A 15,705-nucleotide genomic window follows, 5' to 3' on the forward strand; every position below is an offset into this window, starting at 1 on the left:
CTCCTTGCAGTACTCCTCAGCTATTCCATGTTCTGCAGCAGAAGAACGACTTCATTTCCACAAAGACTCACGAACAGCCATCAGACTGTATGAGAGCTTACAGACCAGTAGAGGAGAAACTGAGACCAAGAGGTTTCTACATAGGCTAAAAACAAGCATAAGTGACTGTTCGGGGATTAGTAGCAAAGCACATCCTGATATTTTAATTATGTCTACCTTTTTCCTTCTTTCTAGCCCTGTGGCGTGCTGTCCATCACCAGCTACAGCCAGGGCTGCTGCAGACTTCCTCCGAGGCACCAGTGGTACCAGCAGGTTGAAGAGACATTGACAAATATTTATTTTGTCTTTGGCATTGCTTCAAGTGGGAGAAAAACATTCAGTTGTCTGAGGGAAATCAGACATTTTTATAGGAAGGAGAGTAAATATGAAGTTGTCAGGATTTAAAAAACGCAACCTCCAAAAAGCTGTTCATGTTTTGATCTACATGACCAAGAAATATACACTAAAAATGAACGTGCTGTGTTTCTCTCCAATGCTTTTGAACTTAAGATCTATGGCGAAAAAAAAAAACAAAATTTAAGTAACTCCTTAGATTCTTGCTATACTACTGAGGGCTGAAGACACACAATGGGAAACTGTAACTCTTTATTGCACTATTTAACAAGACTCAGGCAAAGCAAACACAAATTTTATTAGCAATATATTATTTCCTGTTCAGATTTGTAATGTGGCCAGCCATCTCATTTACAAAATTTTGCTTTATAAAGATATTTGCTTTATAAATCATGTCTGATTTACATTTTAAAAGTAAAACTTGAAACCAAACAGTCTAACAGTAAAGCTTAATGCCAGAAAAACCCAGAAGGCTGCAGTAAAACGCACTAATAAAAACATTTTGGGAATACCCTGTAGATGCCAATAAGAATTTCTGCACAGGAGCTTTAAGCATTGTACCACAAATCCCCTCTAACAAGAAATAGACGAAGCACATCAAACCATACACTGTCCTTTAAGATTCTTTCATAAGAACTTGTTTTCAAAGAGATCAGATTGATATCTTAGTACTAGAGAGTAAAATGCATTATATGGCACATTATCCCCAGAATTATCCCGAAATCAAGGAACACATGTCCATAAAGTGATAGCAAAACAAACTGAAACACGTTATGGTTGGTAAGCACACTGTTAAGATACACGCACATCCTGCAGCTGAGCATTATGAACACAAGAGTCAATACTCATTTCAGGATTATGGTGTTCCAAAACCCTAAATGAATTTAAATTTTATTTAGTGATCTAATGGCTATTTCTCCTTTGCTATTACCAGAGGGCACTGCTAGCACTGTAGAGTTGTAGTAGCTGGCCAATTTTCTATAGCTTAGGAAATGGCATAGGCTAGACTGATGCCCTGCTTCCCCAGGAACACTGTAGGCTGTTATGCTGATAGGAAGATGCTGTTTTGAGGAAATCTATAAAGAAACACTTTGTCAGAAAACACGTTACCTAAATCTAAACTGCTTGTGGAATGTATGGGCTTTTGCAAGTCCTGCATTATGAAATATTTTTCCAGAAAAGTTGTCGTTTCCCAACTGAAGAAGAAAAAAAAAAGTGTCATCCAAAGCTTTCTTCCATTTGTTTGATTGAGTTATGTGAAGAACAGCCAAGTGTAGTTCAAGAAGTGAGATTCAAGTCCAAGTGTTTGAAGTTTATAACAGTTAAATACTCTGCATTAATACTTATTTCCATCACAAACTGCAGAAGCACGGAACGTTGTCTTCTTTTAAATGTGAAAATTAAAATCATAAAAGTTGTAAAGAATAACAGAAACACATTTCTAAAAGAAATGTCACCAGTGGACTGTGAACATAATTCCAACGTATTTTAAGTGCAGATACAGAAATAGACTCCAAATCTACTGCCCCAATCATCTGATATACCCATAAGGAACAGTTTGGCACATGCTTACCAAGTGTGGATTTAACACCTATTGTTCATTCAATTCAATTAACAGCTACACTGATGTTCAGAGGATTCATTCTGAAAATACCTGGGTTTTAAGTGGTTTAATAGGGCTATGTTTTGCTTTTTGTACAAACAGCACCATATGCATTGCAAACTACAGACCTGATGAAAGATGCTAAAATTCTGAGCTTTTTCTTTGTTGTATATACACGTTCCATACACTTGTATGCAGGTAACTCTATGCAGCATGGAATAAATGAGGAAGCTGATATCTCATCCTTAACTCACTTCTAGACACTGCTCCTCCACCAAGATGTTACCAGAGGACCAAAAACAGTGATCCTATGCTTGGAACTCGAGCATCTACAAAGCAGAGAGAATCTTAAGTATCAGAAAATTGTTAACTGTGCTCCTTCACCGAAATTCAGACTGTGCTCAGGCCAGCTGTAACGCTTTGAACAATTTTAACAGAATGAAGACTTCATCTCACAGTTTTATTAGGAAACCAAACTTCCTGGCACAGCCCCACAATATCCATCCATCTGTGGGAACTCCCTTGTTATTACTTCCATTCCCCTGTGGCAAGCGACTCTGTAAAGCAGCCAAATCTCACACAAAGGTTTGCTTCTTCACAGCTCCTCTGGAATCCCAGGGCATAGATGAAAGCAAGGACTTGGCTGCATTGGAAAGCGTCCAGGAATGGAGCAATGAAAACAGGTAGCAATATGCCTACCAGCAGCACAGTGTTCCTTGTCAGATGGAGAACAGGGAAGGGGACGCTTGCTTTTGTGCAGTTCAGTGAGAGAAATGAAGAGAACATGCAGGATGAGGCTGGGGAGGTGCATAAGGGAATATTTATGGAGGGAAAATCCTAGTCTCAGAGTTAAGGAACTTGCCTTGGATCAGGCGGGTTCAGTGCTGGCGCCAACCCCAGCCTTCCCGTGCGTCTCAGCTCACAACAGCATTTCCATGCTGCCGTGATTTATTGTAATGATGAGTTATTGGATGTTTCTAAGGAACACATTTGCTGCAGAGATGAAGTCTCAGAGATATTTAGACAGCTTATTGCCAAGAGCTCACATAAAACACTCTCTCAAGTTAACCCATTATATGCCCTCCTTAGCATCTTCTCATTTAGCGCATGACAATTTAAAGGAAGCCTGAGTATTACTATTTCATCACATATGGCTGTTGTATCTAAAGTGGGGGCATGAACTCCTCCTGCCCTTAAAAACTCTGGCAGGGCATGCTAAATAGTTGGGCCAAAGGCTTCCAAAGCAGCTGTTGAGTGAAGGTAAGCAACCACAGTTCTCCTAAAACAGCTTGATTTTCAGCAAGGCGTGTTCTAAAAATCAGACCCTATTAAATTGTTTTCAGTTGGATCCATGCAAAGTAAACTGTCAAAACCTCTTTTGCAAAAACACTTGGCTTCTGTATGTGCCTCCTAAATACAGTGTAAGCTAATTATTGCATGCACAGCACAAAATTAGCATAGTTAGAAAACATTCTCTTCTTCTGACCTGCAGCAATTACTTCCACAATCAAAACTCTTGAGTATCCTCAAAATACTAGTGATGGGCTTTAACTAATTTTCCCCAAGTTTTTACAACAGTAAAACAGCAATTAAAACAGCGATCATCCATCTCAACTTCAAGGAGCTCCTGATGACTACACTCGTAACTTCCAGGCGCGGTTACAGCCTATTTCAATCTCTTTGAGAGTGATCTTTAAAGATAAAACTTAATTATGAAGTAATAAAAAAATGCCATTTTAACTCACAGTGGCAGTAAAGACCTCGTACATAAAGGCATGTTCAACCAGACTCAAATCTTACTGTGCTCAACATGAGCTAGTTTGTGATCCAGAGAGTCAAGATCTAAACAGCATGATACGCCCATAAGGAGTCTCAACTGGACAGCTGGACCACACCAAAAGAAGTGGGTGCGCTGCTTTAAAGCTCAACCTCTACCAGCCCGGTTAGCAGAATGATGCTGGCAGAGAGAAAGTCCAAGAGACTTCTTTCTGCTTCTCAGTCTCCCTGTATTAACCCACTTCCTAGATGAAAGCAAGCTTGTAGTTCATATTTGGTAAAACATGCCTCATGAACTTACCCATCAGACTTGATATTACAAAAAGATCTCCAAATGTATTAATGGAAGATTTGAGCTTGGGTTTTCTTGTGGCTTCTCCCTTAAAATAAATCCCACTGTTGTACTGTAGGCGCCTTCTCAATGTCTTTTCACAATCTGAGCCAGGAATGGATGAGCTGATATTAATAGCTGACTCTCTACATCATTCTGTGTCTTGTCATCTGTCATCTCCAGCACCATCAGCATGGCTGGGATTAATAATCGAATCATAATACATAACAGACAAAGGAGAAAAAACTCTTCCTAATTTAAAATGTCATGAACTCCTGTATAATTATATTGACTGCACTAAACATCTGCTGTTTCTAAGGAATGCACAGACACTCGATTCGCTATGCCAAGCATACCTATACCAAGACGAAGATCCCTGACACTAGCTAAGTGCTATGGCCAGGCTGTTCAGACATTTGCACATCTATAAAACTGTGCTGAAGGCTCTCTGTCAATCCTGGGAGCTTCAGAGAGGCTCCAGGAGGAAAGCAGACAGGGCAGGTGTCACTTTCTCCACGAGGGAAGTACATGGTGAAACACTATACTGTCAAAAGTAGCTGCCAAAACAGCAGCGACTCATTCCTTCAGCTGTGCGTGCCCAGCCTATCCAAAATAATATCAAAGCTTCATCCATCTTCATTTGTTTTTAGTTTTGCCAAGGTAACTGTGATTAACTTACTGAGTTTCAGCCTGAACTGCTCTGGGGTCAGGGGAGGTGAGGGAAAGAAAGGTTAATGCAAAAGCATATGTTTGCCTTACAAGCCTAAATAAATAGCTGCTGTGATGTCGAGTAATGCTGTTTTTTAAAATGATGTGTCAAATCCCTAGAGCTGAAACAACTGAAACATGAGTTACTTCTTCTCTTGAAAAGTAGTTGCCAATACTAACGAGCATCAGAGAAATAAAAAGCTGAGTTAAACACAAAGCTGCTTTCTCACAGAGAAGCATCCTAAGGAGTATCTTCATTACCCTCAAAAGAACAGCTGTATGCTATTCTACAGTCAGCCAAAAGCATGTCGATGCCAGCCAGCATCGGTTCTGCAGGCTTCTTCAACAGGTAGCGGGCCTGTTTTACCCACCAGACCACATCAGCTAGCTGCTTCCTGCTTCGAAACTTCAAACAGCTCTGACTGGGAGCAATGCACGCTCCCCAGCACGCCCCTGGGACTGAAGCACCCACCTTACCTGCCGCAGCACTTCAGCTTCCAGCGCATTTCTCTCCTTGCACGGCCCAGAGCCTGCTGAACTCTTGCATCATACCGCAGCAATAAATGCAAGGCTGGGCTTCACCTTGCTGCTCGTGTGCTTGTATCTTGGAGTGATGTTACTCGGCTGGGTGCACTGGCAAGCTCTGACATCACTGTCAGATGCCTATGCGCACACCTGTCACACACAGGCAGCACTTTGCTGATGGAAACAACAACGCTGTTTCGAAACGTCTTTGTGCAACGCTCAAACTTCCTGAAAATCGGTTTGCGGGGACTTTGTTTCACCCTCCCACTTCAACCAGGGAAATAGAAACCGTCCCAGCTGTAAAATCAAGTGCTAAAGCTGTGCTACAGCCCGAGGTCAGGCTTTCCCTACTTATATAGCTGCATTTTCGCTTTAATTCTTAAAAATTCTTCTAATCCATTTTTGCCTTTTTTCCTACAAATAACGTTTGCAACAAAGTGCCTTTGCTCACGCACACCAACAGAGCCTTTTCCCCCAGTAATAGCCTAGGAGCTAATAACTATTTTTGAGCTGCTCCAGCACAGCCAGATGCTGTTATTGGCTGTTTATGTAACAGGGAATTAACCCCCACCGACACCTTTCAGGAATCCATCCCCAGAGCACCGCACAAGAGCTCATTAATGCCGTAAGCCCAAGGCCGCCCGCTCTGGAGGGCCGTCTCAGAGCAAACACGCTCAACCCGCAGTTTCAGTCACGGAAGAAATTACTCAATTAATTGCAGACAACAAAAACAACAGGGTTATAACTAACATACAGTAAATGCTCCGTGGGTGTACTGCAAGCTTATTTCCCAGTAGCATGCTCTCACATCCTAACGCCTTTCTCACCCCTCCGCTGGAAAACAGCTTCAGCAAGTTAAATCCACTTCGGTTTTCCCCCCTACACGCGTTGTTTGCAGCTCGATACAACAGCCCTACTAAGCAGGGCAGGGTTCGCTCTCCCCAGACACGCTTTTACAGCAGAACGCTCCACTTCCAGACGAGACATCGCCTTTTCCCAACTTACAGCCCGGCCGGGAGCACGCCGAGCCGCCGCCCGTCCCCAGCTGCGGGAGGAAACGCAGCCGGCGGCGGCACCGAGCGGACTCACCGGAGCAGGCGCCGCCGTCCCCCTCCGCCATGCCCGCCACGCATGGTGCAGCCGTCCCGCGCGGGACCTCGGCACGCGATGCCGTCGTGCGGCTCGCGGCGCAGCACCTACGCACGCAGCGCAAGGCTCCCAGAACCGGGCACGCTCCTCAACGCGCCCACCCGGCCCGGCCCGGCGCGTCCTTTCCCCGAGGGCGGCCCCAGAGCCGCCAAAGCCGCGGGGCCGCCGCCCGCTCCGGGCTCGGCGGCCACGGAGGCGGCGGTGAGGCCGCGGGCCGGCCGCGATCCCCGGGCCCTCCCCCGCCACTGCGCCATGGCAACCGCGGTGCGGCGCGGCCGGGCCCGCCTCTTACGCAAGAGGAGGGCGCAGGAAGCGCCGCCGCCGCGAGGCCGCGGGCCGGTGCCGGGCTGCCGGGCAGCTCAGGTTGCCGCTACAGCCCTCGGGAGCCGGCCAAGGAGTGGAAAAATCGATACGCCCAGCTATAGCGCGGGAGACTTAGGTCTTCCTTCAGGAAAACACTTCAGCGTGTTCTTAAACCAACTGCTACTCAGGGCAGCCCGTAAGCATGTGCTGAAGGTTCTCACAGCGTCCTCAAACGGCAGTCCTTAAGCACCGTGTTGACTAAGGACGTACAGTTTTTCCCCAACTCCATCCAAGCCCCTGTGAACCAACCGAATGAACTGCCCTCGTGTAATTTTAACACCCTCTCTGCCTTCTTTCAAATTAAAGCAGGGAATGAAAACAGAAAAGAAGTTTCGCTTTCCATTAAGAGGACAAACCCAACTTCATACTTTGTCTTTTTTTTTTTTTTCCCCTCTGTAGGACCAACAGGCTGCTACCGCCCCACGTCCCTACTAATGAGTACCTTTCAGAAGGAAGAAGCCTGAAGCCAGCAGAATCACCTGTGCCCACGACAAGCCAACGTGGTTCCCTCAATGCGCAGCTGCAAGCCAGGAGGGATCACACAGAGCGATGCATGCATCTTCTTTATCCACTGATGATCCCTTCTGAAGCCAACTTTAAAATGCTGCAGCCAGAACGTATTTCTGCCATTAACAGCCGCAGATAAGACGGCTGCTTCTCAGTTCAAACGAGGTTACAAGCAAAGGCTGAGGTCTTTGCCGGTTGCACAAGTGACACCCAACCTGCTCTTGAAGCCCCCCAAACTTCTGACAAATAGCATAGGGAACAAGTTCCATACCTTACATACAAACATCACAGCTCACTAACGTTCGGCAGTGAGGTGAAACGGCTGCAACCATGTCAGTTTCTCTTTCACAACACACCACCAGCGCTCTCAGCTGCTGATTTCCTACAAAGAAATTGTATCCTCTGTTGGAGGAAGAGATCTTACTGAATAGTGAATCCATGCCTGTGGCTCTCCTTGCTGTCATTTAGTAATATTATGCCCCACGTACTAAGTTGTTGCTTTATTTATGTTCTTTATACACGCAGAAAAAGAGACTTTGGGAAACAGTTTGCACCAGTTTTAGACTCAGCTCAGAGTTTTGGATGAGTTTTATAATAGAGAGTTTTGAAGGCAAACATTTTTATGCAGCTCTTCTGTTCCTTTTTGCCTTTGGGGGAGACAGCCTTGAGGGGAGAGCTTGTGGGAGGCACTGATCTACTGCAGGCCTTGAGACAGATGGCAAAGCACCCTGCCAGAAGATTACATTAGGATCAAGGTATCTCCCATTCTTGTTAGCTATATCCAAGTGCTATGGCATGCAAGACCATCTTTATTACCCTCGTTACCTCTTCTCCTCACCTGCAGTAATTAGCACTGTTCAATCCCAAGCTAAAGGCTCCATTACCTTCCGGCAAACCCCACTGTCATAAATGGGTAGGGACAAATAAATGAGGAAGAATCTCAGGCATCTGTCCCTATTTGAGTCACCATCCCTGAATGTGTTTAAAAAACATTTGAATGTGATGCTTAGGGACATGATTTGGCAGGGGGTTGTTTGTTAGGCTAGTATGGTTAGGTTGCACTTGATAATCTTTCAGGTCTTTTCCAACCTGAGCAATTGTATGATTCTATGATTTACCTTTCAGGAAATAATGGTTTCACCATGCTCTTGCAGCTACGCACGTGAGCTGAACAAAAGAAATTAATCTGAAACCCTAATGGTGTAACTGCCCCACCATAGGGACTAACGCCCAAAGAAGAAGGTTAATGATCTTGCACAAATAATTTTCTTTCATAAAACATTTCACAATGTTTCACAAAAACATTTAAGAGAAGACCACCATCACCCTGGGAAAAAAAAAAGAGACAGCTTGTTCAGCAGCCTGTGGGTAGTAAAACTGCCCCAAGAATTTCAAAAAGAACCTCCTAGGGTAAATGTGACAAGGCTGCTGCTAAATCAGAAGAGTAATGCAAAAAGGGACAGAAGTTAAATGTTCAAGGTTTTTCCCACTGTTCTCACAGTTTAAATACATACAGGCACTAAATCAACACAAGTAGCATAAAGAAATAACTGAGTAAATAGCTACAGCCATTGCTCTGAGGCAAAAACTAGAACACAGGAAGTTCCATACAATCACAAGGAAGAACTTCTTTCCTTCAAGGGTGACAGAGCACTGGAACAGGCTGCCCAGAGAGGCTGTGGAGTCTACTTCTCTTGAGATATTCAAAAACTTGGACACTCTCCTATGTGACATGCTGTGGGGAACCTGCTTTAGCAGGGGAGTTGGACTAGATGGTCTCCAGAGGTCCTTTCCAAACCCTACAATTCTGTGATCACTGCTGTGCAAAACCCCTCAAAATTAACAAAAGAGAGATCGTTCATACTGATCTAAGGTTGTAAAACAAGCACAGGGAAAAAAACAAAGACCACTTACATGAGATGACAGTGGGGACCCAAATGGCTACTCTCTCCTGCTAAGGCAGAAAATTGCTGAACTAAGCGAGTTTTCACTCAGAAGCAGAACCATCAAGACGCTGCTTCTAATGCCACCAGATTCACAGAATGGGGATTACTGTGCAAGCTTCTCTCCCCTCCTCCAAGAACACCAAGGATGTCAGCTGTTTCCAGTCATTAGGCTCTAGGGACCACAGCACTACTGTTTCTCTACCTCCTTCTTGGAGTAATGTTATGGCGTATTACAAAACTAACCAGTAATGAAACAGATTGCAAAGTGACAGTCTCCATTTTCTGAAGTTGAAAACCCAACCTATTCCACCAGAGTGAAAGTCCAGGTGATGAAATAGACCTTGAACTGTGTCCCACTGCTGATCTACTCATTGCTTTTCGAAACAGATGAGTGCCTCATCCCAGACAGTGCAACTTAAGCAATTTTAATCTGTACACGTGTCCTGATGACAGATGTCATGAAGAGAGAGCAGAAAGCCTGCATAGAGCCAGCAGCCAAACAAGAGTTTCCCTGATCGATGTCACTGACTAGAATTGCAGTTGAAATCACAGGGGAAGCCGGAGCTTACTGGAAGAGCCCTGTAATGCAATTCCAGGCAGAGCCAGCAGCAGCAGCTACAGGGAGGTGGTAGTCTCCCAGAGTGGGTCTCATGAATATCAAGAAGTCATCCAGATAGCAAGTGAGCAGAGTAATAAAGAGGAGAAGCTGTTTACCATCTACTTGTCCAGCATTCTGCCTGCAGCATCTTGTTGGCTGACCCAGTGGTTTCCAGAGGTGTATGAGCAGGGGAGATGACAGAGGGGAGTTCTGAACTGCAACTCGCTGACAGAGAGAACAGGGGTGGGGAAGGCCACAGTCCTTTTACCTTCTGAGTTTCCCAATACTAAACATAGCTATCTTTCATATACATTTCGGTTATCAGTCTCAGCTCAGTTACTTCATCTATTGCCCAATTCTAAATTCTATTTTCATTAAAAACTGAAACAAAATGTGCACATTTCTGATGTGTAACATACAGCTGTCACAAGTGACAAGACTACAGATACAGGAAGAGAGAGCCAGTTAACTCTTTTCTTCCATTTCTAAATAACAAATTCTGGAAATAAAAACTCAGTACGATATGTAGTCTTCATCCTAACTCAGATAGCAAGACATGGTAGAAAAACATGGCACTTTGTTGGAACTGCTGCAAAAATGATTGAATAAAAAGTTTTACCTGGTTTTGAAAAAAATCTTGCATAGTCTATCCAGTGGTTTTGTCCCACTACACTGTGATTTAAACCGGGTATAATGCAATTTTGAACCATGCTCAAAGTATCTCAACAAGTTTAAACTATATTTAAACTGCAGTATTTTTACTACTAGAGAAACCTAACAGAGGAACAACATGCTTGGAACATCTGTCGCAGTGATTGAAAGAAGTCTATGACAGGAATAGCAAACACTTATTTTCTTTTCTGAGATGCTGTCAATCTGCTGAAGCTAAGTATCAGTAACGCAGACTGTCTAAGAGCTAACTCACATTGGCCTGTCTCCTCCCAGACAAAGATGATTAAAATATTCCCCTGTTGTATAACCCTGTCTGGTTGCTTATTATTATCTGCCATCTCTGTCGGGGTGTGGGGGGGGGGGGAATCTTTGTCAAAACTAGTATGTATGTTACAGTGTGCTATGTAAAAAAGAATTCATGTATCTACGTCTAGTACCCTCACATAATGAAATTCAGATTTTCAAGTGTGTCAATTATTATTTACATTTAAATAATCATCAGCATGACTCAACAGAATCCCGAAGATACAGCCCCCTAAGCAAGGCTGTCTGTCAGAAGGCATTCTGCAGAGCTGATCAAAGATGTATTTATTACACATCTTTTCAGCAGCTTCATGGGAGAAGACAACAGAATGGCTGCTCACCCCATGCTGATGCTGGTTCTCCAAGAAGGACTTCTGTGGTGCTCATCCCTGAGGTGGCCAAAAATCTTTCAGTGTCTTCTATGAAGGTGTACAAAAGGTTCTTTTATACCACAACAGTGTCCTGCTGCGCAAACTAACTACCATGAGGTGCCTTCCTCTTCCATGAAGATGAGGAAGGGAAGAGCTGTGTTTGAGCTCTCCCTGAGCACAAAGGTAAAGGAAACGGATTCACCAAGCACACAGCCAAGGTGAGCACATATCTCTTGAGCTCTGGAAGAATAAGCCTTGAAGCTCAGCTGGAAGATGGGTCACTAGGCTGCTAGTCAGAGAAAATGCTTGAAGTGACCAATAACAGTATTCATTGACATGGGACAACACAGCCTTCAAAGGGCTAGACATAGATTCATGACCTGGGCAGTTGCACTGTGCTTTGTGCTCAGCAAGGTTCAAGAGAGCTGACTATTAACACTCCTGATGCTCTCAGACCAGCTGCTCACCAGGTCCCAGCACCACCACACTGCTGCAGGCTACAACATTGGGATGTTCAGCCAAAGATGGCAACATCACCAGTTTTCTAGCTGAAACCATGAGATGTGAAATGATTTAGGAAATGTTGTGATAAATGCTAAGAATGAGACTTAAAAAACAAATGAACAGCAAAAAAGAAGAAGGAAATGAGCTGAGCAGTTCTGACAGTGAATATAGTTGTAAAAGCTTTCTGAGAAACTTCAGAACCTGACAGCTAAGATAGAACCAAGTATCAGCACTCAAGAGCTGAAATTACTGTGACAAGGGCATGAAATACCAAAGCCTTAAAGTTATCTGCTGACTATTTAGAAAACAGAAACAAAACAGGGCAGAATACTTGCATATTCAAATAAATAGTTCAAAATTCTATTTTTGTATGTAAAAATATGTAAATATTCACGTTAACTTATACTGTGCTAAAAAGATTCAGACGACATCTATATACAAAATAGAGACTTAAAAGCAGAATGCTTTCTTCTGTTTAATGTTTTCTTCTAGATACAGGGCTCTTTTACTTCAAAAAGGATCACTATGCAAAGTAATCATTGCCAACTTTCAAGATCTGTACTGAAAGTACTTAGTACACAAATCTAAAAAAAGTTCACAATGAAGGTATAGTCTGCAGTTCATATTAGGTTCTTTTGCAAACAGTGTGGAAAACATAATTGTGCAACTTACCAAGTTGATACCCAATGCCCACCTTAATTTTTTGCATCCCACCTCCTACTTGCACATGTGGTGCCCTTATTGAAACTGATGGATGCAGATCTCATCTTAGATCAAATCCTTGATCTCACTTCACATCCACTGGTCCTTTCCAAATGGCCTCTGAACTGTCTGTGAGAATGCTATCTTTGTTCCTATTCTTTCTACCCCCTCTTAAACATCAACACAAAGACTTCAGCCATGCTATCCATTCTAAACTCCTCCTATAGAGACCTAGAGATACATATCCAGTACATTAAAAAGGTAGGACAGAGTTTTCTCTGTAGGTAGCAGGCAGGCAGAGATCCTCTTCAACTAATTTATTTTAATGCTGCTGTGGTTTTGTTGTAGCATTAATTATGCAGTAGGGCACCCACAGCTTTGTATAAGCATCTGTTTGAATTATTTACAACAAAATAAAAGAGAATCAGTAGTTACTCAGCATCTCTGAGAAATGTGTAACTCTTGAAGTTCAGCACTGATCACAAAACGTGCTAAAGAACAAATAATGTACTTAACAATAAGCAGGCGTTGCAAGGCATAGTACCAGGTCAACGCTACAACCAACACCCCTTGGCTACGCGGCCAATGGCACCATGTGCAAGCATTCAGAGCAGTACATTTATTCAAAAACAAAGCAGAAGTTTTGGCTCAAAATGGTACAAAGTGAAGTATCAATAGAGAAATTAAAGCTCCCAGATTCTTGCGTTACCAGTTGGGTTTTCTCCCCATCTGGAAGGCAGGAGTCAATGAGGCAGCAAAGTCTCACATCGCACTTTCCTCCATGGAGGTGGGTCTGCTGGGGAGCTTTCCCTTGTGTTCTTCCTGCCGTCCCCTGACCTAGGACCAGCACCAGTCCCTACCCAGCACTACTCAGCTGGGAACTTTCACTGTGATGTAAGACAACGAGTGGGCAGCAGGTTTCAAGAGAGCTCCTTCAAGGCTAATGAGGAAATATCAAAACGAACTGCAACGTGCTCATGGTTGCGTGCAACTCCAAAAGAAAGCATTTAGAGGTCGATTCATAAACAATGGGAGTGTGCCTGTCAGTATGAGCTTAAGGCCCATAATCGGAATCAGACACTACGACGTGAACCGCAGTGCTCACCACAACAGTTGCTACACTTCTGTCCATTTTCCAACAACTTCTGCTGATTCGGTTGCAAAAATTGCTGACATCCCTCCCCAGAGTGCTTATGCACCAAACAAACTCCTCACACACACGTGCACACACAAAATAAATAACATAACCACGGAAGGAGGTTTGAAACAAGCAGTGTATGTCAACTTCAAAATATATATATTCCTTGCTTTAGCCACCTCTCTTTTTTGAAGTACTCATATTAAGTGCTACACTGAATGGAAGCAGCTGAGCAAACAATCTTCGGATTACTGGAAAAAAATACAGTGGTGAGATTTTGCAGGCTTTTAGCCCACTACAAAGACCCACAGTTTTTTGCCTAATCTGAAAGACAAATTGTTTCAATGAGTGAGGATTTCCCCTCTTTTCAAAATGCAGAAACTCACTATGCATGTGTAACATCGCCTAAACAGCTAAAAACATCCTATTCTGCACATGTACCCACCCCAGATCATAACGCAGCAGCAATACTTTGACATTCCAAATGTGAGACAAACAAATTCAGGAAAATTGTCAAGTACCATTCCTTCAAACGTACAAAATTACTATTACTATTCAAAAGAAGATACGCATAAATAAAAGAGTTTCTCTAGCACTTTATATAAAAATTACTTCAGCGGAAGTGTTTTTTTGAACAAAGGGTATGAAAAGGTCAAGCTACTTGGGCTATGAAGTGACAGCATTCAGGCACACAACCAAGGAAATGTAAACATTCATACTTTTAACACTAATACGAATAATAGTACCGTCTTGTACATACAACAAAAACAGATTCCGTTGGCTATCTCCTAGTCTAAGTCAGATCATATCATTTACACCCAAGCTAGACTGCAGCACATTTATTGCTGAAATCCTTTTGGCATCAAATTTAGTGACCATGAAAAACATATGCATGAAGTCTGCTAAGCTTTGTCCATTGAAATATTTTTGCGCTCTTTAGTCCAACAGTTTTCCTCCAACTAACCGAGTAATTGTTGTCCTTCCTCCCATTCCATGATCCCATTTCTAGTCTCACTACCAAATTTTCCACCTTTTATCAACCAGTCCGTCTCCACTCTCACAGCTAGAGAGAAGCTCTGAGAAAAAGAGCTAGAAACAGCAGTGCACAATAAGAAATTATTGCAAAAAAGCCAATATTGTGTTGGAATGCACAGACAGGAACAGAGGTTTGTGAGGAAAGCCTTCTGCTGTACCCACCATAACTGCTGTACTGAGGGACGTGGTTCACTGGGAAATATTGGTGACAGGTGAACAGCTGGACTGAATGTTCTTAGAGAGCTTTTCCAACCATGGTGATTCTATGATTCTATAACTGAGTGTAAGCAGGAGCATTTTGGTCAACTTTTGTTGCTGCAGTCAGAAAGGCACAGACAAATCACAAGATACTTCAAAGAGAGCAGAGAAAGGATAAATTACTTATCTAATCTAAACAAAGGAAAACTGAAGGGAGCCAAGGTAAAGAGTCTTCAATCGCGCAGAAGGATAACACCAAGAGGAAAGAAACTTCTCCTTATCCATGGCCAGAATAACAAATTACAATACCAAAGACTGTACCAAAACAGTAAGCAAATGTTTCTGACAAAGAAATGCGCTTCAACAGAACATGTGTGTGTGATATTATATATTGCATGGGGTCGGAGAGGGGGGGAGTAGAGAGCATCTATGTTGCTCATTTCATAAGTTACCTTCATCTTGTATATATACATATATATGTATGTATGTATGAAGATGCTAGATCCTGTCAGAAGTGATCAAGCCCTAGCCAGGTTCGTTTCAGGGCAAGCTGTTTAGATCATTTCTTGAGGATATAGTTCAACCCCTGTGACTCTGCATTTATGCAGACCTCTTCATTCTTTTCCCAGCACCAAGTGCCCACCAAGAGAGGAGCAGTCCCTTTAATTTCCAAATACAGAAAGAGGAGAGGCTTTGGTCTTGATGTCCCCAGTAATCCTGGGCAAAGGTCAGGTACACCCTGGCCCAGCAGTAAGCCTACAGCTGAACAGTAAACAGTGACGTAGCGATGCGAGTCCTGCGAGTCACCTGAACCAAGGAAAAAACCAAAGTCCATGTAACACGCTACAGAGAAAACAGAATAGAGTGGTTCATAGTTAGATAC

General features: G+C 43.2%; 1 protein-coding gene across 4 annotated transcripts in view; it reads right to left on the bottom strand.

Annotated features, from left to right (window-relative positions):
* The window catches only part of HIVEP1 (HIVEP zinc finger 1), a 116,189-nt gene that overhangs the window by 73,309 nt on the left and 27,175 nt on the right, over positions 1-15,705 (bottom strand). The window contains exon 1 of one of the 4 annotated variants that reach the window (XM_085220200.1): positions 6,426-6,756. The exons of the other annotated variants lie outside the window; for them this stretch is intronic. Coding sequence (XP_085076326.1) covers positions 6,426-6,456 — 31 coding nt within the window. The 5' untranslated portion in view covers positions 6,457-6,756. Of the gene's footprint in view, positions 1-6,425; positions 6,757-15,705 lie in introns of those variants that run through there. 4 annotated transcript variants of the gene reach the window in all.

Source organism: Meleagris gallopavo, chromosome 3 (genome assembly GCF_905368555.1).
Source record: "Meleagris gallopavo chromosome 3, MGAL_WU_HG_1.1, whole genome shotgun sequence".
Lineage (NCBI taxonomy): Eukaryota > Metazoa > Chordata > Aves > Galliformes > Phasianidae > Meleagris > Meleagris gallopavo.